This window comes from Paralichthys olivaceus, chromosome 4 (genome assembly GCF_024713975.1).
Source record: "Paralichthys olivaceus isolate ysfri-2021 chromosome 4, ASM2471397v2, whole genome shotgun sequence".
NCBI lineage: Eukaryota > Metazoa > Chordata > Actinopteri > Pleuronectiformes > Paralichthyidae > Paralichthys > Paralichthys olivaceus.
Window position 1 is genome coordinate 17,527,545 of NC_091096.1, and position 22,621 is coordinate 17,550,165.

A 22,621-nucleotide genomic window follows, 5' to 3' on the forward strand; every position below is an offset into this window, starting at 1 on the left:
CTTACTTCCTGTTCTCTACAGTGTGTTGTACATCTGAACATCATTTGTGAGGCAGAGCGGAGCCCAGCAGTCGAAAAGCCTGTTGCACTGTTGACACAGTTGAGGTGACAGATACAGTTAATGTGTTAACATGCTCAGTGTAGCTGCTAAATTAAACAGTAACATTAAAGAGCAAAGAGCAGTGGGTCTCTGCATAATTTTAAATTTAAATAAAAAAATGTGTGTGTTTATTTTGTTTTAATGCGACATTTTACACACGCTGATGCAAGAATAATTAATTATAGATTTAAATGTTTTATTGTCACAAGCGGCAAAAGTACAGACAATCTGAGTAGAGATGTGTTAAAAACGATTCAATTAAAGTAAAAGTATCAATTCAACTTCCTTACTCAAGTAAAAGTAAAAAGATACAGGCTCTGAAATATATTTCAACAATAAATGTAAAAAGTAGTACTCTGTATCCAAGTGAAGCAAATTAAGACTAGAGGAGTAGATTATATTTATTATATAATACAGTCAAAGTATATGTACTTCTAAGTATTTGTACACTTTTATTTCTTACCGCTGGTTATTATTCATGTGTGTGGCTCTATTAGTGTTAGTGATCCCAGTATGGCTTCAACACACAGCCACACTTTTCAACTCCTCCCCTCCGCCTTGAGCCACGGTGTGAGTTGAGCCAATACAATCTTGGGCAACCTGCACTGACAGAGAGAGAGAGAGAGAGAGAGAGAGAGAGAGAGAGAGAGAGAGAGAGAGAGAGTCAAAGAGAGAAAGAGAGAGAGAGAGTGAGCAGCCACTCTGGTGCACTCTGGTGGTTCTTGCAGCAGCGTCACTGCTTGCTTGATCTCCAAACAGTCCTAACTGTGGCATTGTAGCTCAAGATTTCAGCGAAAGACAAACTAGTCCCAGTGGATGTGTTTGAATGGACTGAAACTTTTTTTCCTCCACTTGTTATTTGGACTTTTTCCTTGGATTCACCAAAGTGCTGCAACTCCATGAACTAATATTGTTTCAGCTTTACGGACAGTTTGGATACATCTCATTAGGAATCATGTGGTTGTTGTTGCTGTTGTCTCGACCAGAAGAACTTCCACAAACAAACACATCTTTGGAAACAGGAGCGCCTCCACTGGCTTTTGAACAGGGCCAAACAAGACTCCCAATGTGTGAAATATAAGCTGTGACTGCAAAGGGAAGAGCAACTTTATGTTTTTGAGAGGAAAACTTCATTAACTATATTTTGAGCAGATGCTTGTAAAAAGTGTACTTTTGACAGTTTTGTTGAGTTTGACGTGATAAACACATTTTCAACTGGTGAATAATGGATGGAAACCTGAGTACTTCAGCGTCCTTGGGGATTAATGTGACAAAATCCTACCACGACGCGGCAGGACCCTGGAGCCTCATCATCCTGGTCATCATCATATTAACCATAGTGATGGGAAACCTGCTGGTCATCATCGCCATAGCGCGTACGTCGCAATTACAGACAACGACAAACATCTTCATTATGTCCCTAGCGTGTGCGGACCTCATCATGGGGGTCCTTGTGGTGCCTCTTGGGGCCACGATCGTGGTGACAGGTGACTGGCAGCTCAGCAACACGTTTTGTGAGTTCTGGACTTCCGTGGACGTCCTGTGTGTGACAGCGAGCATCGAGACGCTATGTGTCATCGCAGTGGATCGGTACATAGCCATCACAAGGCCGCTGCGATACAAGGTCCTACTCAATAAGTGTCGTGCCAGGGTCATAGTTTGTTTAGTGTGGGTTGTGTCCGCCTTAATTTCCTTTGTGCCCATTATGAAAGGGTACTGGCGAGCAGCCAAAGACGACCCCCAGGCACAGAGCTGCTACAGTGACTCTGCATGCTGTGACTTTGTGACCAACTGGGCCTTTGCTATTATATCTTCTATTGTGTCTTTTTACATTCCACTGCTCATTATGATATTTGTGTATGCAAAGGTCTTTCTAATAGCAACACAGCAGGTCAAGCTCATAGATAAGAATCGCATTCGTTTCCAGAATGAGTGCTTGACAGCAAAGACACAAGTTTGCACCAACATCAACAATATCCTGCCCTCTGTATGTGCGGGCTCAGACGGCTGCAACAGTGTCGTGAGAAGAAAGAGCGCCAAGCGAAGGCCGTCACGGCTCATTCTGGTCAAAGAGCATAAGGCCCTCAAGACTCTGGGTATCATCATGGGGACCTTCACTGTGTGCTGGCTCCCGTTCTTTGTCGCCAACATCATCAACGCCTTTAACAGAGACGTTCCCCCCGAGAAGATCTTCCGACTGTTGAACTGGCTGGGTTACATCAACTCCGGCCTCAACCCCATCATCTACTGCAGGAGTCCAGAGTTTCGCACTGCATTCAAGAACCTGCTGGGCTGCCCGTGGCTGTCCAGCCTGCAGCTCAATACTTTATATAAAGAGCTACGGACTCGCTGCTCCTGCTTTTTGTGGCAAGCCGAGTCAGGCACAGCTGGATCTTTCCAAAAGTCCCCGAACAGTAGGACTGAAGGAAACGAGAGCCTGGCTAGTTCACAGGGAAGCAGCAAAAGCGAGGCGGCTTCTCCTGGTCCTCTGCAGTCCAACGGCAGCACACAATTCAGTGACTTATCAGAACCAGAAACCAAATTGTAAGTGTCCGTCTTCTCTTATTTTCTCCATACAGTCCATTTAACGGTGATGAATGTTTTATGACTTCCTGTGTTCTACACACACACATACATCTACATCCTCAAGTACACAAAGTTAAGTCAGTGTTTAAAGACAAGGAAGAGTAAAGTTTTGAGAGTTAATAATCACTTTTTCTTTCTCCCCCATTAATTTCATTGAGCTTGGTTTTACATCACTTGTTTACCGTGTGACAGGGGAACAAATCATTTGCAGAGTGAAGCACAAGTGTGAATATTTAAAGTGTAGAATCAATCACCCACATTTTCATTATTGACTACTTTTAGACACCCTGCTGTGCACAATGACGATGAACAAAAACACAACTAACCATAAGAATTAGTGTGTTTGTTTCAATTTGATAAATAATAGTCGCTAACAAATACTCAAATCGAAATCAATAACATTTCTATAATTCTAGTTCAGGGAAATATTGAGTAAAGTCATATTTGATCAGATCAAGCCTCTAGATGCACATGGATGCACAGTATTAAAGATCGAGTATTAAAAATATTCTCTAGTCTACATATACAGTTTTAGATATTTTGAATTTGACATAAAATGGTTATTTTTACTGTCGTCTGTGCATTTAATAAAAGCAGAAATCCATATTTGGACATGATCGAATACGTGAGTGTGCTGCCAGGAAGAAAATACAACAGTGCAGAAAAATAAATCACTTCTGACGCATTGGTGGCTTTCAGCTATTACAATATCACAGTATGAAGTGAAACTTGAGATTTTTCAATATTTAGTTTTCATGTATGATTCAGGACCTGTATCTGTTACTGATGTCTCAGTACAGTTGCTGGTTCTGTGTTTGGGCTTTTATAGAAACCTCCATATTGTGAATGTACTCGATTAGTCAATTATAAACGGGTTCTGTGAAACAACTGTGCGTCGTGTGAAAGGCTGATTATGACACATTTGAGAACATTTCCGAATGTCAGTGTGGCTCCCTGCCTGTCAGTGGGCCTCAGTGTGCCCTGCCCAACACCCCCTGCAGCAGATAAATCTTTATCACTAACACACAAGACTGGACAGGCTGTTTACAAGACTGACTACCAACGAGAACACCCTCTGTGGGGCATGTAAACTGTTAGCTGAATGTGAGATTTGTTATTATTGGACTACATTAACACAAGCTGACAGCAGACCTGTCTCATAATACAGGATTATACATCATTTTAACTATCAATTATAGTCTCAATAGATTTTACACACTAATACCTCATCAGTTAACATGAGGCTCATTTGCATCATAAATGAGCAATATTTGGTGTGGTATGATCAGATTAATTTACCAGAGAGGATTAGCTTCTATGTATTACTCTTTAAAATGTAATAACTTTCATAAGAACAAATATTTCATCACTCTGTTAAGTTGATGTCTCTAATAAGTGTCATACTTGAGGTATTTAGGCACATTGTAAATATGTTTTTCTATAATAATATTTCTATGAAATAATGGTAGCATAAAACCTCCTCGTTTAATTTAATTGGATGCATCTCTCATCTACAGCACACCTTGCCTTAGCATGCTGACTTCTTGTAGCATGTTGAGTAACCCAGTTTTACAGCAGACGGATGTTTTATTTCAAATATTTACTCCGCAAACTATATACTTTTTTACTCTTCTCTTTACATGGCTCTCCCCTCAGAGGAATCTTACAAACATAATCAATGGAGCTGTAAAACAGGAGACATTTAGGAGCATATAAAAGTCTTCCTTAAAAGGAGCCTGGTGTGTTCTGTAGTAAATCAGCCCAAGGGGAAGGCTCAGCGGTCTCAGTCCGTGCTTTGAGCAGGATTACAAAAGTAAGTGAGACCAGCCGCTCCAGGATGACTTATCGGGGGCCGAGGCTCCAAGACATATTTCATGGAGGAATATGACAAACTGTTCCAGGTAGAGTGTTGACTGCCGGAGCTGTTGTGCCAATAATGACAGACAAGGCATCTAGAGCTCATGTGCTCCACAGTCATCCCTATCAACTCTCTATTTAACGATACACAATAGACCAAATTAGAAGCATATTTCCTGTAAACCTTATGACAACATGTGACAATAGGTTTGGTTAAGTCAGGGCTGATGTATCACAGGAATGGTAAAACGTGAGATAACCACCGTTCACTATCAGTAGTTGCTTTGTTTTCACAGAAATAAACGCAGGCATATCACTGCTTCTCTTATCATCGTGCACAGCAGCCTCAGTATCTGTCACGTATGTACCATGTTACATGACAAGTGCAAATTCCCTTCAGAATCCCTGAATAACTGCATTTCTAATGTATCCTAACTACAAATTTAGTAGCTTTATCCATAAAAGTGGAGGTAAATGTGTTTAGTTGTGCAGTAATTTTAACGCAGTTATAAGAGGGGTTTTGTTGTGTCTTCCTTTGTTTTTCTCATCCGTGTTGCTCCTAAGTGGATAAACGGTAAATAGCTTCTACATTAGTCCTCATATGTATATTGTGAAAAAAATGTCCATGTATTTAACAGGTATTGCTGTGTGTTATGAGAAGTGGGAGTTTGTTAGCACAGTTTATCCGTGATTGAGAACACTAAAGTTAAGCTAACAGAGAGCGGAACATTTGATTTAGTAGGGCAGCAGCCAAGTAGATTGTGGACCAAATCGTGAAATCAATGTGGAGAAGAAATGAAGTGAGTTTTCTGTTCTGATGTCTGATTTAGAAACATGATGAGACCTTAAGACATTAACAACATGCATGCAGAGTAACAGTGCAGGAACCATGGAGGCCTGTGACAGCATGGGTCATTATTATCATTACACACAGCTCCTGCCCTACAGGAAACTACTTATATGCTAGAGCTGTGCTGGTGCATAAACAAGTATCAAGACATACATGTGGAAACAACTTGTCAATCAACTTGTTGCTAAGTAAATGAGACAAAAGAAGAACTGCACACTGAAAATATCTTTCATCCTTGAAAAAGTGCAAGAGAATTAACATTATTAAGATATTATATGAAAGGATTTTATGGACCCTTCTCTTATATCTTAATTTTTAGCCCACAAAAAATGAGCTCATAACATAAAAACAAAATAAATGATGATGAATCTTTGGAGCTATTTCTTTACATTCTGACAAAAAAAGTCTTCATCAATTGTGTACATAAGTTGAGCCCTTCGGCCATTAGGTACAATGGTAAAAAGGGCAAAAAAACAGCTCACTAAAAAACATACCTGTTATACTACACAAACATTTAAGCTAGGGAGTAAACTTTCAAACGTAATAACAGAGAGGGTAAAATACCGAAATTTGTACAACCTACAGTATATGTCACGTACTTCTCCCATTAAGTACAACAGCAAACAGTGGAGAGGTGAAGTAGGAGACACCCCTTTAGGAGGAGGAATCCCCCATAAGGAATGTTCCCTTGAACACAAAGGTATTGACCATGTGCTTTGTTTGATTGTGAGCAAGATTACATGAACACTAACGCAACACTTGGAGGAAGGATGTGTTATGTGTCAGGAAAAAACCTGCTAAAATCCGGGGGCTCTGGGGACTTCAAATCAGACGGCAGATCCAGAAGTTTTCAAAATTTTTGTTGATTTCCCAGGGAATAATTGATGAATCATGATGAAAAAAAACATGCAGCACATTTAGAGGACTGATATCTATGAGTGAATGAAATTTGGTGCAGTTTGATTGAATTTAAGGGGACTGTTGGGCATGGCAGTGGTCTGTGCTCTACTGATAGACGTTGTAGTTGGCACGGTCACACATACATGTTCTTATTTTACTGTGAAGAGCTAAATACGGACAAATAACTACAGACACAACACAAAGCAGAGTGAGATGGTGGAGAATGACATTTCCAGTATAAATACAGAGTCAGTTAAGTAACAACAAGTGGCTGATTACTCCAAATGACTGTGTAAATATTTTAGTCATATTAGTTGACAACTCATGAGGACGAATCTGAAAGGACATTGTAAGTAATTGCGTGGCTACTGGAACAAGCTGTATCATTATGCTGGCTAAATATTAATATATAATTGTATTTTCCACACATGCTGTACCCTCCCAAAGCACTCAATGCTGTATAAAGGACACAGTGTCCAACATAAAAAACATTACATGCAGGAAAAATGGAAGAAATTTTAATAAACGTGTAAACAGTTTTGTCTAAAGGGCCATGCACCAAACAGGATGAATCATGTGTTAATCAGGAATTTGAAGTTTAGCAGGAGAATCTGCGATTAACAAGCTTTTTATTACACTAATGTGTTGCAGTATTACAGCTCAAGTGGTCTCAACTCAACATATATACACTAAGTGACGCATTGAAGGGAGAATTTCATTAGGGCAACATAATGTTTTGACTGCGTGAACCCTGTAATTCTGGGCTTTTCTCTGCAGCATGCCAACAGTGCCTCCGACCCGTCTTCACACACCAACTTCCATAATGTGCATTTAGTTAGCTTAGAGCGAGAACAGGCCCAAGAGAGCATGAAACAAGAAGCTGGATAAAGCTAAATATGATGGCAGTGACCTGTGGGAAACCTCATAACACTCTCTTTCAAGTCTGGCTGCTATCAGAGCCAATCATCACGGTCTTTAAATGGAGACATCCGGGAGTTAGGCAAACACTCGAGAAAGGGTATAACTCTTAAATCATTGGGGTTGCAGCAGATAAAAAAGCAATAAATGCAATAAGTTCTTTTGTTTTATCCTTACAAGAGCAGCCGAAATCAACAGACTGATTTATTTTAAATACATTTTGTATGAACATTTTAAATATACATTCCAGTAGAACCTGAATGGGACTCAGTAGAGATCATAACTCCACCAAGGCCCAACCGTCCCCTTGAATTTCCTCAAGCTGCACCAAATTCCACACTCATAGAAACTAGCTCCCTTAATATAAAAATGAATTATTCACTATGAAATTGGTATTAATGTTAAAAAAACAAACAATCTGAAAAAAAGTGATGAAGCATTCCTGGATGTGGATCCACACAAAAAAGTGTCAGTTCTTTCTTGGCTCATGTTCCATCACTCCACCAATTCTGCTGCTAAACATACCAACAGACAGGGCAAAAACTAAAAACAAACTTAAAAATAGACAACAAGAAACTATTGTTGGCAACAAATAAAGGTCTACTTGAAGTCATTATGAGAATGGATACCACCCTGCTTTGACAGGTAGATACAAAAACAGAAAATACCCAGGCCATGTGATGGATGGATCTGATCCCGATGAGTTAATCGCTCCTTTAATTTGTATGTAAAACTACAAAATATGTGCTCGACTTGTCCCTGGTTTGTAACTCAAACAAAATAGATTCAACAAAATATCAACATAATCATTCCTGGTGGGTTTTTACCTTTACCGTACGACTCCAACACACTCTGCTGTGGTTCCACTGTATAAACTGTAAAGAGTTGAACTCAACGAAAGTATGTGAAATCTAATGAAGTCACATTGTAAATTGTTTCCTGCGTAGTTCTTCCTGTATGTCTGCACATTTCTGGGAAGCCTACGGTTCGAGGTAGTTTATGTCTTCCTGTGGAGACATGTAGAGTGGAGGTGATAGCATCAGAATTCCTGTCTTGTCGGGAAAAAAGGTAGAGTTTCACACGGGATGAAGGGATGAGGGCAACTTTGCAATAACTCTGTGATTAGAAAGGGGGAAAAAAAGTGCTGTGATTGTATCAATGCTGTTTTTCATGGTAAAACACAATCATACTTAAAAATAACCTGTAAGACAAGAAACTGCTGGTGTTATCTTTGAGCTTTCTTATCTGATTGACAGTGAAATGCTGTACAGGGTGTGACCAGCACAAGTTACACAGAAATGCACAGTATAGAGCACATTGTTCAGAAAGTTACATCTCACAGGAAGATTGAATGAGGTTCCTAATGAGAGAGGAAACTGGCCTCAGCGTCAGGTACCTTTCAGTAAAAATCCAATCCAATCAAATGTAAAAATAGACCACGTCAGAAATTTAAATGAGAGCAACACACTCAAATAAATGTGGAATTCTTACCTTAACCTTTAGAAAAAGATTAACTAGCAAAACTAGAATGTCTCAGTAGAGCCAAGGTTCAACAGTCCCAACTGTCCCCAATCAAGCGGCATTAAATTTCACTCACTTGTAGATATCAGCTTTCTAAGTGTGCCTGATTTATTTCATCAAAATTCATCAGGGAAAATACCGAAACATTCTCACCATGTTAAGCAAAATACTCCTGGATCCTTCCTCTGACATAGATCCGTGCAAAAATGTAATGAGTTCTTCCCTGACCCAAATAGCATTCGTCCACCCTCATGGTTATCCGTCCAATAGATTTTGTGTAATCTTGCAAACTAAAAGACAAACCAACATGGATGAAACTAGAAACAGAGAGTTACTGTCACCTTATGAAACCAGTAACAGAGACCTTATGAAACCACTTTTAAATTCACAAGATCTTTATTTTAACTGCAAAGAATTTCACACGCTCATTAATGAAAGTCCTCTTAACATGCCTGAAGGTTTTCATCAATATCCATGAATTATTTGTGGGAAAAAAATGTATGAAAGTGATGAATAAAAAATATCTGACCCCTGATCTGGATCAGAACCAAAATTGAATGGGTTTTTCCTTAGATCATGCTGCACTCTTTGATAATTTCATTGAATTTGGTTGAGTAGTTTTTGGGTCACCCTGCCACCAAACAAACAGATGAAAACATCAGGGAAATTACAAAACAGAAAGTAAGACAGAATGTATCGTCAATTCCTCCCAGTGAGATGCCACCTTATCTGTTCCGACCACTTTTAAAGAATGTGCATGATAATTACATGCCTTATTTTCAACAGCAACACACCATGCTAATATCTCCATCTCTCTTCAGCTTCACGCTGCAGGAAAAGGACGGATGAATGGTGAAACGTTGAGCTGCTGAAGCAAACTACATGTTCTCCAGCTGTCTCTGTGAACCCTGCAAAGGCTGAGGCCAACCATCGGTGAGGACAAGCTGAAGAAGAGTGTGACTACTGGCCCTGATAAACGTAGCTGAACCCTAAAGAGGTGACTGGATGGACAGAAACAAGCAGGGACACGGTGACTGGCTCTGTGCACAGGAGATAGGCTGCTGTGAGTCAGCACTTCACAGACATTAGCTGACACCGGTGTCGCCTCAATACTGTTTACAGAAGAGCGTCTGTTCCTGAATATGAGACACTACTTAGCTACGAGGGTGAAATGTATTCCAGTGAGCCTTTGGGCACAGCGCATTTCGTCTTTAGTCTTAAAAAATAATAGCATCAAATCATTTGGTATAATATATTATCTTGTAAGTTATCTATTTATGATACACTGAATGCAGGGTACAAAAGCTGTCTGACCTGATACAAGGTAAAGCTGTTGTTACTGTCCAGTTAAGAAAAAAATGTCATCAGTGTAATTTAAGCTAAACCAAAGGGCTGTGCATTCAAATGTTCTGTTGTCTCTCCTTCGTCTTAATCTTTCTGTTTCGAGTCTGGACCCGTACAATTATTATCTTGCTTAAATCTCCTATAGTCCACTGGTTCCCATACTAGGGGTGGGGACCCCTTGTGGCGTCGCAGCACAGAGGAAGGGTCGCAAGATGAATTCTGGATATCACATACAATTTAAAAACAATTCTTATTATCATATCAAATCAATGATTGTTCCAAAAGCTTAAATTAAAAATAAATCATACAAATAATCATCAGTCTTCTGATGACAGATTAGTGGCAGCATCAGTTGCAGCAGGTCAGTTTACAGCACCACACGAAACACTGCAACATGTGCACATAGCAGATTCTTTTGTGATAACGGTGGTTGAAAGTCTCTGGCATTGTTATTTGGGGGGTCTGAATAGTTTGGGAACCTCTGTCCTCGTCTTAATCAGTTTATGTTGTAACTATAACAAATGGCTCAAATCCTACAGGAGATCTCAGGCTAAATTTAACCATCAGTATAAATCACTCACGGTACAGTCAAACTGCAGCTAGACATGCTAATATCCATCCGCTACATGCTGTGTCTCTTTGGTAAGTGGCAGTATAAGCTCAATAACACACTCTGAAATGTCCAGAGATAGACAAATAATGATTTGATCATGGACTTGATATAAATCCATTATTTTGTTGTACTGGGACACTTTGTAATGCATTATTAATTACATCATCCGTCGCAATGAGAAATAAAATATTATAGAACTGTGTGACACTGCTCATGTGTGTTTTATGTGCTGACAATACAATCTATCAAAACTCTGTATTGTGAAGTTATGTGTGGCAGTTCTAGTTTGTATGGTGCCGTGGGCGAGCCCCAAATCAGCTCGCTGTGTGCTGTTTTACCATGAAGGTCAGAATACAGGAGCCCTGCAAATGTAAAGTCAGCTAGTTTGACAATGGAGATACGAATGACAGTTGGCCTGACTGCAGAGAGTTCATACCTCGGCCATGGCCCAATTTTAAAAAGATCAATTCAAACCACATTGATTCAGATGGATGACTATTTTAGAATAATTCGTCAGTGATGACATACTAAAGTAAGAATGATTATGGCCTTTACTGGCCTCAATACATTGTCAGCAGATCATTGTCTGAACTACAGTGGTTCTCAGACGTTTTGGCTTGTGATTCTAAAAATTCTATTTATAATTGCGACCCTTTATGACCCTTCATGACTTCATTACAGATGTGAGTTGTGATCAATTTGATTGAAGAAGTGTCTGGTTGTTTCATTTTAAGGATTTTAGAGGCCTGATGAGTTGAAAGAATCCTGCATGTTTAAAGAAAAACAACTTCTGGAAACTTTCAGGACAAAACACACATTATTTTGTGTAACTGTAATATATTCTTTATTTTTCCATCTCTTTAAATGCAAAGCCACTGATTTAGTCCCTTGGGGATCTATATACCACCACACACCATGACTCTTGATACTGTCCATATGAGTTTAAGACACAATCTTAAAAAACCGTCATTGTCTCCAAACACCAAAACCACAGTCACGTCTGGCTCTGCTACTGTTTGAGCAGACTTCATGTTCTGTTGTGAGAGGAATACTACAAGATTCTGGACTTTTAAAAATAATCCAAGAACAGAATGCATGACATCTGACAACAAACTGTGACCAGCACTCTGCCAGACGCTCTGCTGTGTGAAGTCTCAACCATCATCCAGCAGAAAGAGCAACAACAGCTCGGTGTGTGGAAACAATTATCAAGTCGGAAATCAAGCCACATTCTTAGAAACTGATCCCTATTACACTGTTTTCCATGAGCAGGATTACACTGAAATCGATTATTAACATTTTAGGGGGGAAAAGAGAAGCCACCACTTTAGAAACAGCTGGGACTATAGATGACCAAATCAAAAACTATGTCCGTTCAATATGATCAAATCATGGAGCTGAAGGGTTTGCATAATGACAAAATATGTTTTTGTTTACGGAGAAACTCTTTTCGATACGATGTGGTGATACAATAAATTCCATGTGGCTTTACTTACATTTTTAGAGGATGCTCTTTAATGTTTTCTATGATGACAAAGGAACTCTAATGAAAAACTGATGTGTGATTAAACACTTTTAACCTTGAATATACTTTGAAGTGTTTCCTCTTGATTGCACATGCACATCACTGAACTTTAAGTAGTTCATTTTCCACTAACCCTCTCCTGTGCCTGCAGCTCGTCCTGAGCTGAGTGTAACACTACAGTTCTCTTCAGGACAGACGGATATTTTTGGAACACAGGGGCCCTCAGACAAAAAAGTCCTTTGACACCAGATTTCAGGACTCAGCAGTTTAAATCTAATGGAGCCAACAGCACCTTAATTAGATAAGTACCATATTCAAGCTGGGAAAACGGTGGCGTGAAAAAAAGCTACATACCACTGGGTCCATCTTACAACCTCTTTGTTACCAATCACTCTAATAATAGACTCCAGTAAAGTAGAGGATGAATCAAGTCTTTTCCTGAGATCAACACAAATCTGGAGTCACAGAATCAACAGTGGCTTCAATAGAGGAACTGCAGCTCTTAGTTTCTGCACCCAGTTTGTAGCATGAGGGCATTTTCTCTTACTGTAATGGACAATCATGATGCAGCCAGGTGCAGTTTGATATGAAGAAAACAGCGATGAACTAAGTCACAGGTAAATATTTTGTTGTCAGTCGCTCAGAATAAAACGAAAAAACCCATTTTCTAGTCTCTTAACACTCCCACAAAGACAAAGGAAGGTCTTGGTATAGCCAGCAGCCCTGAAGCATATATTACATTTTAGGAAAGAATGCAAGCCTCCTTACTGTATGACTGGAAAAAAACAGTTGCACATAATGAGGCTTATATGAGGATAGGTATTGGGAGTAATATTACAGTGGGTGGAAAGCTCTTAAATTACTCCAGGTCAGCTAATGACCAACTAGACTAGACCAACCGCCTGGTTTGACCATCTACTGCCATCTAGTGCAGTGACTTGTGATTATCAGCTCCGGGAAGTGAATTACACAGCCTGGCTCGCTGCTCCGCTCCTCAATATAATAGCTGCAAGATGTTTTTGATTCTGGGTTTTCGATTACTGTTAGAATCGCTGCCTTGTCTTTATCCCCACAATATGGCTGTCCCATATTGCTGTCTCCCTGCAGGAGAACTGCTTTATTTCCTGAATGCACAAGCACAACAGTGGTATTTTGTAACTTGACGAGGGAGGAGGGAGGGGAGAAAGCTGGATATCTCCTCTTCCTCTGGAACTGAGTACATAAGTATGCTTTGCTGTACAGGCATACGCAGAAAGATATGACACTAACACATGCAGAGGAAATGTAATTTCTAAATATAGAAGTAAGTTTGATCTAGAAAATATGCCAGGGGGTATAAAATGTAATCTACTCTGTATGAAGAGGATTCAATGAAAGTAATGAAAGCAGGAAATCTTTGAAAAATATATTCTGAATATGTCCAGCTCATGTTTATGCACCACAGCCCAGAGCGAGTTCCTTCTATGATGAAAAACCTACTCTGCAATAAATAGAAATCTGATTCTGATGTTGATTTCAAAAAACCTAAATGTGGAGTGATATCTATTTCACAGGATTTTGGAATTTAAAAGCCTTTGAATTTCGAGCAGTGAAATGTTCTTCTTCTGTTGGTTTAGTACGAGCCAGAATCAATTGCTTATCATCAGAATCGTGGATGTTTCATCTGAATACTGCCTTTCGACTTTAAGCATGCTTAATTTATCTTATTTGAATATTTCAAACCTCCCTTCACTCCCTAAATATGTCCCACCAGATTTAGGATTTTAAGCCTGTGAATTTGTAACACAATTTTTTGCATTGGAATTATATATTTGAATTATTTTCCTCTATGGAGCATAATGTGATCAGCTGAATGTTGGTTCAGTTCGAACTACAATCACTTGAAATCCTGGATGTTTAATTTGAGTACATTGAATATATATCATTTTAATATTTTGCATCTCATTCTGTATTTGATTTTTACCTCTAAATTAAACTCTTCAAATTTCCAATACTTCATTCCCCTCACAAAACTCTGAATTTAAAAATCAAGGTTTGAAATATTCAAATAACATATATTCAACGTGCTGTGAGACAGATTGACTTCCATACACTCAAACACTAGCTCTTCATTAATGTAAGGAGGCTGCAGGCCTGTTGAACAACCAACAACACACGTTAATAGTAGGTGGGTTCTGATTTGTGTTCAGTGTTTGGGGCTCAAACAAACAGCTGAGGTCTTTTCTACCAGAGCTGATAACAGGTCCTGTCTGATGACGATATCTCTTTGTGACCAAAGTAAACTCACAACAGCAAACCCGCAAATTAGAGAGGGACAAACTCATCCATCACCGTTGCCCGGGTGACGGTATCCAGACGCGTGCTGTAGCCTGGCAACAGAGTCAAAACAAAAGGCCGGATGTTGCTCGCGGGGTGAGAAGATGAGTCGACCCAGCGGTGGTCGCGATGAAAAACGGGTCAACCAAAATGGAGGAGACCCGGGAGGTCATCACTGTGAACCGATCAATACTCACTCTGCAACAGCAGCACAAGCAGCGGAGGGTCCGGAACTTGGTCCTGACTCAAAAGTACTGTCCGTCCTGAAGAGGGACTCTCAGGCCAGGAGAGTGGACCTGACAGGGACAGGTGAGTCCCAACATCTGACCTCACTGATGACGCTGCTGGATGTTGACTTCTGTGGACGAACAACCCGGAAGCAGAGGGAGGGGAGAGAGGGAGGGCTTTTATAGCAACACTTGCAATTTATAAGACAAGTCACAATTATACCATGTGCATTCAAATGTGTTATTGTAGCTGCATCCACTTTTAAAATAGTAAAATAAACGACACTATATAAAAAAAGCACACAAAAATATTACAAAGGTAAAATATATAAATACTATAACACATAACATATCGATTTTGAGTTTATTACGGCAGTGTTTCAGTGTTATCATTCCTTTTTAGACAGGTGGACGATATGGTCAAACATTTTTTCGATAAAAAAAAAAGTTTATCAGTTGATAATTAATAATATATGTTACGTTATTATTTCTTGAAGTTTGAAGACTGAGTGAAGGTTGTGATTTTAAACTAAACACGTGACAAACATCTTACAAAACTGGGTTAGATCAGTTATGTATTACACTTCCTCACTGTGCTTCAACTATGCATAAGCATCACTTTTGTTATATTGCTATTGATGAAAATAATTATTTATATAATTGTAATGCCCAGTATGAAAAAGACATGCTGTTGTCTGTCTTTTACTTTTATGGTTCACACTTTCAAGAGCTGTGAGTTAATGTGGCTCCATCAGTTTAAAATCACTTGTGATACTGCAGATAAAACCTATTACCCACCATTTACTCTGAATTTCTGACTCACTCTGGGCATTTTTGTTTTGTTTGTTTAAGACTCATAACATTTTAAGGGAGAATTCACAGTGAACCCGATTTTTAGTCAAATAAAGAAACTATGTGTTTATTTTGCATTGATGTAATTTCACCCACAGATTTCTGAAGGGACATTTTAGGACCTGGATGTTGGGTTTTCTCGGATCAGCACATATGTTTCTGGATAAAAAACCTGAGCAGCTGGAGGGTCTGTGTGGACCGGAGTGTTCTTGATATACATGCCAGGGCACTAAATTCTTTAAACCATCGATTATAACAATATAGAACCTACTTAATGGTACATCAAAAAAAAACTTTACATACCATTAAATTAAAAAGCTAAGATGATGACTGTACAAGACCACAATGGTTTAAACTTGACTACTGATTGTTACCTCTGCCAAAAGGTTTATGATCACTCCTGTCTATTTATTTGTTTGATTGTCAGCAGGAATACGTAAAATCCAATGAACAAATTCCCAGGAAACTCGGGCCATACTGAGAAAGAACCCATTCAATTTTGGTACATATCTGGATCAGGTGCTATTTCCTTAATATTATTTAAAAAAAAAAAATTACATTTTCACCAATTTCCCATTGGATACTCGTGGAACTTGATATAAAAAAAATTAAGGATTTTTAGGGGATTGATATCTATGAATGTGTGACATTTGGTGCAGGTGGTTGAATTAAAGGGGACTTTTGGGTCTCAGTGAAAGTCTGTGCTCTGCTGAATTCAAGAATAACTGCAAATCACACATAAGCATTGAAATACACATATTTAAGTATTTTAAGGTCGACTCAGTGTGAGTGTAAAAAAAAAAATAAAAACCTGTGCACTCACTGTCTTTTACAGAGTATTACAGCGAGGAGGGAAAGACGTTTCAACTGCATCTCGTTGGGAAAATAAAACAACAGTTAAGCGCCGATCCCACTCTTTGTCCAGAGTATCCATCTTCTCTTGGACTGACTGAATTCACCAGGCGAGCCACTGAGGGTGCTTTGGGGAGGAGCTCCAGGGCTATAGTGGAGAGCCGGGTAATCTCAGCTCTACATGTACACTGTCACTATTATAGCTTAGATGCATAATTACTACTCAGTTTGTGCAGTAGCAAAAATGGCCTTTAGCCACACATACAATCAATCAGTCCTATTACCTCGACTTACTGGTCACTCATGAATTCACACAAATCAATATAAGGTCAGTTCTGCAGTGTTTCAGCATCATAGTTGCCTAAAAACTAATCCTAATTCTTCATGTTTATCAACTGTTGTTGCAGGTGTTGGGTGTCCAGACTCCTGGTTTTACTGCTGCTGTGCGCCTCGGGGCTGAACTCCTGAGACACTGCCTCGATGTTGGTGCTGCTTGGTGCGGTCCGGTCTACCTCTCCTCCCCTTGCGATGGTGAGTAAAACTCTACTTCCTGTAAACAGCATTTAAAGACACAACCCCCAGTTTATTGGCTTTAAAATGTGGCACACCTTGAACTGTGCTCATGGAACATCAATATGTCGATGTAGCTGATTTTACCAATGTGATAAGTGCAATTACAGTGTACACACTACATGTTTAACTTCAAAATCATGTGTTATCTACATAATTAGAGGATGACTTCTGTGTATATGCCGCAAATAACATGAACAAATTATACGTATAAGACAGCATTTCAATGATCCATAGAAACAGAAGTGACATGGACACAAAGAGATTTCTTTTTTAAATGTCACAGTTTCCCCAGGAAATAATTCATGGATCATGATTGGAAAAAAATCAGGCATATTTAGGGAACTGATATTTATGAGTGCGTGAAATGTGGTTCAGCTTGATTGAATTTAAAGGGACTGTTGGGTGGAGGTTTGTGCAGTCGGTGGAGGTTTGTGTACTTCTGAGCCATCCTAGTTTTAAAAAGAATGAGTATTAAAAAAATATATTCAATCATAGTAGAAGCCTCTTACTGTAATTACATGCTAAGGTATGTCAAGGAGTTTGTTCTGCTTTAGGCATCTAATGTTTTGACTTGATCTTCCATGCAGACTCATTGGCTGGTATCTTCCAGGCAGCGGGGATCCAAGATATCCGTCAGTATTATTACTGGGATGATAAGCTGCGGTGCATTTGTTTGGAGAAGCTTCTGCAGGATCTGGAGAGGGCTCCTGAGCAAAGTGTTGTTGTCCTGTCAGCGTCTGCCCATTATCCAACCGGAGCAGATCTCTCTCAGGATCAGTGGGCTGTGATTACACAACTAATCATGGTATCGACACAACTACAGTCTTTAACAATGGCTAAAATGATTTTTATCAGACAAGTAGGACTTCACTGCTGCTTGGTTCATCATTTGCTGTCTTGGCACTGTTTCAACAGAGGCGCAGGCTCTTCCCTTTCCTCTTGCTGCCTGCTCAGGCGCTCTGCTATGCAGATTTAAAATGGGATGCCTGGCCTGTACAGCTCTGTGCATCACAAGGCATGGAGCTCCTTTGTGCTCAGTCGTTCTCCCACTGCTTTGGCCTATACGGTAAGAGTAATGCTAAATATACATCTGATTTCAAGGATTAATGTGTGCGTCTCTTATGGTCATAGGAACCCCTCTTTGCAAAGTTAGCCCATACAACAAAATAAGTCTGTAATCTGTGACCTTAAATTAACTGAATTCAACACTGTTCTGCTTTTAAAGGAAACACTGCATCAATCCTTGCTCGATTGTTCCACAGAAGGAACATGCTCATAGTATCAAGTCACATTTTCTGTTGCTTTCCAATGATTGCTTTCTTGAGAGAGAGAGAGAGAGCTCTGCCTTGTGTAACTCATCATGAGGCAGATCATCTCTTTGCTTTATGCTTGTGTCTCTATGAACCTTGATTCACTCGCCCAAAACTGAGTGACTTATTTCATTTTCTCAGCCAACTTTTTTTCAGCAGTAATAAAGTAATGTTACTGAAAAAAAATAGTGTTTTGCAGCAGGCTCATCTTCTTGTTCTTCACCCTCATCAGGTGAGGCTGTGGGTCACCTCCTGTGCGTGTTCAAGCAGAGCTCCCTCCTGTTATCTCTGCAGTCTCAAGCTGTCAAGTTAGTCAGGTCACTGTGGGCCTGGCCATCTGTGGGAGGAGCAGATGTTGTCGCCACTGTGCTCAGTAACCCAGCCCATCTTGCTGAATGGTGAGTCAAGCTCCACGCACATAACTGATCTGTGTTTGAAAAGTGTGGCCTGGACAGCAGCATCACTACTGTGTCAATAGATGCATGAAGTGATAGCTGGACTCCTTGGGCGATTCCTTCATGCACACAATGCTTCAAAATGTTAAACTGCCGGTGTCCTAAGCATTTGATGCAAATATTGTCCCCCAGGCAGGGAGAAGTTAAGCACATGGTTGAGAGATGTAAGCTGATCAGAGACATTTTGAGAGAGAAGCTGAGGCTTCTGGGAACTCCAGGCTGCTGGGACCACCTGACACAACAAGGTGGACTCTACTGTTGTATAGGTTTGAATGGTGAGGAGCAAACTGTTTCTGGGGCTATTTTTCTAATAATCTATAGCAGGTGAGTGACAGCATTACGGAACACAGCTGATATTCCAATACTTTCTTATCTCCTCTGATACATCCTTTAAAAATCAATAACTGGAACGCTTGGGGCATTTTTATAGATTCATGATTTTGAAAGCCTGATATTCTGGCTGCGTTTGAATACAATATAATTATTATATTTTAGACCTTCCAAACCATTTTAGCTTACTTTATGCCTGAAAACCACAGGCTTTAACTGTAATCAGTGTACTCTAAATTAATATTTATGATCTTGGCATCCCACAGATGTTTTACAGTCTCTAATTTATCAACATTAGATATGATTACTGCCCCTTTATGCCAGATGGAATTTTCTTTAAATAAGACCAGTATTTTCCAATGAAATAACAGAAATATTATCATAACAACCTCTGAGTATTTTCTGTACTTCTTGTGTTTTTTTGGTCTGTTTTAGATCAGCAGGTGGAATTTCTGGCAAAGAGGAGACATGTGTACCTCCTTCCCAGTGGCTGTCTGAATGTGAGTGCAATCAACGGCCGTAACCTGAAATACATATCTGAGTCCATTCATCTGGCCCTGACCACTTCACCATGACCACATGGCTTTTGAAATCACGATCTGAAATCTGTGTCACAGGGGCTTTCAAGCTTCACTCAAACAATGAAATGCTCTGTTGCTAGTTTTCCTGTGATTATTATAACAGATGTTGCCATCACTAAGTAAATGTTAATATAAAAAATGTAGAGGAGGGTGATTGCATATCAAAAAAACGCTGCTGATTTTTAATGATAGAAGTTTAGTCATTAGTTTCTTTGACTTGACTGTGAGGCCCTTCAACAATACAATATGTGCTGTGATTGTTTTCAGTAAATGTTCCTCCTCTGTTTTTGATGTTTAACTTGTTAAAACCTCTAAGGCTACAGCCATCAGCTGCTGCAGGTTGGCAAAGGTAACAAAATGCAACAGCCACCACTTCTATGTTCTAAAAATTAACCAAGGTCCAGACCATAGATCGTATAAAAAGATGGGCAAAATGAAAGCTCCTCAAAAGCGAAGCCAAATCATCGGTGGTTGGCTGCAGTATTAGTCATAAACCCCACCTCCAGCGTGTTAACATATATGCATGGGCCAAACTAAAAGGTCACAGTACATTACAAATTTTACTTAAAAATTGTTTCTGTCATTTTAGGAACAGCTCCTAAACCGATGCTTGTTAAAGTGCTAATTGTTCTGATAAGTTTGAAGGTAAAACCTCTTGATTGAACGCTGACACCAACTTGTGATTGGTCCAGTGTATGTACAAGCAGAAACTCGATACTGCAGCTCCGCCCCATAAATCTAGCTTTAAATGACCTCAAAAGTCCAAGATGGCGGAGTCCGTATCTGGGATATTTTGGCTTTATTTTTGTACAATGGGAGAAAGTGAAGATGCATCATCCGTCTTTATATACTGTCTATAGTCCAGACCCATTACCTGACCAGAAAGACTAGAAAGGCCACATTTTCAAACCCCTAAATCAGGACCCCTACATGCACGCATACATTTCCATCAAAAGGCATTTTCATCAGGGTGGGGAACAATTATTTGAGTATTCAGCACAAATTTGCACCATCAACACCATGGACACTATGACTCCAGCTATTTCCCACTGTGTCCATTCTTATAGATTAAATTAATGCTAAGCTAAGAGGCTCCTGGCTGTAGCATACTGTATTTAAAGGTACAGTGTGTAAATTTTTGTGATATATAGTTTTGAAATTGCATGTTGCAGCTGAACACCCCTCACCTCACCCTCCCCTTGCAAACATGAAAAAGAACCTGTGGTAGCTTCAGTTGACATAAAAACTCAAAAGGTTTTAGTTTGTTCAGTCTGGACTAATGTAAAAAACATGGCGGCCTCCATAGAGAGGACTCCCTCGATGTAAATATAATGTATTTAAAATAAAGGACCTTTTCTGGGGTAAAGAAAACTACAATTCAGACAATTTAGATGAAACAAACTCGTGAAAACATCATGAGGATTATTCTACATTAAATTTCTGACAATAGTTCCCTTTCACCTAATTCTTACACACTGGCCCTTTAACAGATAACAAGTGGTGTCAATCTTATTAAACTCTCAGCAACACAGTCTATCCCTATAAAATTGTTCCCTCATGTTCTGTATATGTCGGGCTTGTTTATGCTTGTAAAATGAATATGTGAATTTAGAGACGTTATATATTTTTTGGGGCTACACTCTGGATGTTGTTAGAAACAACAGGATCCGCAGATACCAGCACTATCTAATATAATATGAATCAAGAGCTTATCAGAGGCCCGAGGGTAACCTTTAGAGGGATAAGCCTTAGACAAGCAGCCATATATTTGGTGCTGCATTCAAAGCAAAAATGATGCTTCATGCATTCCTCTCAACTACAGTGAACAGCAGGCAGAGATATTTCAACATATTGAAAACATGTGCAGGGTACACAGCAGTAAACAGTGCAACCGTGAAATATTTTATTTCAAGATATATTTTCGTGATGTGTTTAGATGCTTTTCACACAGTATCATTTCATTTGTAAAAAATTTTGATTCATAATAAATTATTTGGGCCTTTTGTTGTCACATGGTCCAATTAAACATTTCCAAATGATATGATTGTATTAAACAGAAAATGATTGCTGTCTGAAACATCATAGAGAAATCTTCTCCCCTGTCATGCACATCTGACAGTAATGGACCAATACAAAAAAAGTGTTCTTTTTTTTGTTATAGATTTTTTAAACACATGCTTTTCATCTAACTATATATCCTTGGAGCCTTTCTTTTATTTGTGAGTATGTGACCATTATCGCTGCATGTTGTTTAGTTCTGAAACAGGTTGCGACATGGAGCCGGTGTGTTCACTCTTTTCATTTTTGTGACCCTGGTTGAACAATGAGGCTAATCAGCATCCACCTTCACAGTCTCATCACACATACTGAGCCATTAGATGTTGTCTAGAGCCCTTTGATTCGCATCTGGGCATGCTTACCTGTACACAGTATGGGCAGATAGCTGCTCTAATCACAGGTTTCATGGATAGAGAGAAATTGTTGACATGATTCCTAATATTTCCCCTGCATACACAAATAAGAAGGGTTGCCTAATAAGCTGAATTTACACAGACTGCAAAATACCAAATGTAAATAAGAGAAAAAACTTGTTGGTTGCCTTTGAGCTTATAAAAGCCTTTCTCAGAAATCATTAAGATTCATAACAAACAGGACTAGACCATTTATTTATTTTATTAATAGCCTAAAAATACAAACCTGCAAGTGCACCGTGTTTAAAAACTAATTCTCAAATACACAAGTTTGAAATGCTCCTCTTATACTCATCAGACACCAATAATCAATATTTAGGGGACTTTTTGGGGCATTTTTGACACCACTTTCTTTTAAATAACCTTAAAATGTTTGTGTTTTAAGAAATGCTTAACTAGCTTTAAAAAGTGTACTCTATAGTAATGCTTTCCATGCTGTTG

At 39.3% G+C, this 22,621-nt stretch overlaps 2 protein-coding genes and 2 long non-coding RNA genes across 4 annotated transcripts in view; 2 read left to right on the top strand and 2 right to left on the bottom strand.

Moving 5' to 3' along the window:
* LOC138407492 (uncharacterized) lies at positions 1-14,846 on the bottom strand. Its single transcript, XR_011240915.1, has 3 exons — positions 14,727-14,846; positions 563-699; positions 1-87 (listed from the first exon to the last, which is right to left on the bottom strand). It is a non-coding gene; the product is annotated as an uncharacterized lncRNA (long non-coding RNA).
* adrb3a (adrenoceptor beta 3a) lies at positions 773-12,274 on the top strand. Its single transcript, XM_020093600.2, has 2 exons — positions 773-2,643; positions 9,553-12,274. The coding sequence occupies exons 1-2, from the start codon at positions 1,325-1,327 to the stop codon at positions 9,578-9,580; spliced, it is 1,347 nt and encodes a 448-aa protein (XP_019949159.1). The 5' UTR covers positions 773-1,324; the 3' UTR covers positions 9,581-12,274.
* On the top strand, positions 14,487-20,673 carry got1l1 (glutamic-oxaloacetic transaminase 1 like 1). The gene is made up of 8 exons (XM_069523989.1): positions 14,487-14,838; positions 16,444-16,625; positions 16,868-16,991; positions 17,621-17,838; positions 17,949-18,099; positions 18,576-18,741; positions 18,931-19,073; positions 19,564-20,673. Exons 1-8 carry the CDS (start codon positions 14,634-14,636, stop codon positions 19,701-19,703), a joined length of 1,329 nt encoding a protein of 442 aa, XP_069380090.1. The 5' UTR covers positions 14,487-14,633; the 3' UTR covers positions 19,704-20,673.
* Positions 16,878-22,621, bottom strand: part of LOC138407491 (uncharacterized) — a 13,128-nt gene continuing 7,384 nt past the window's right edge. Inside the window, exon 3 of the long non-coding RNA XR_011240914.1 lies at positions 16,878-17,010. This is a non-coding gene — a long non-coding RNA (uncharacterized lncRNA). The remainder of the gene's footprint in view (positions 17,011-22,621) is intronic.

Excerpts from the sequence above, each read along its gene's own strand:
- got1l1 (XM_069523989.1), top strand. The coding sequence starts at position 14,634 with ATGAGTCGACCCAGCGGTGGTCGCGATGAAAAACGGGTCAACCAAAAT. Across the intron at positions 16,992-17,620 it reads CCTCTCCTCCCCTTGCGATG|ACTCATTGGCTGGTATCTTC; the intron begins GTGAGTAAAACT and ends TCTTCCATGCAG. Across the intron at positions 17,839-17,948 it reads TGATTACACAACTAATCATG|AGGCGCAGGCTCTTCCCTTT; the intron begins GTATCGACACAA and ends CTGTTTCAACAG.
- adrb3a (XM_020093600.2), top strand. The coding sequence starts at position 1,325 with ATGGATGGAAACCTGAGTACTTCAGCGTCCTTGGGGATTAATGTGACA. Across the intron at positions 2,644-9,552 it reads TCAGAACCAGAAACCAAATT|CTTCACGCTGCAGGAAAAGG; the intron begins GTAAGTGTCCGT and ends ATCTCTCTTCAG.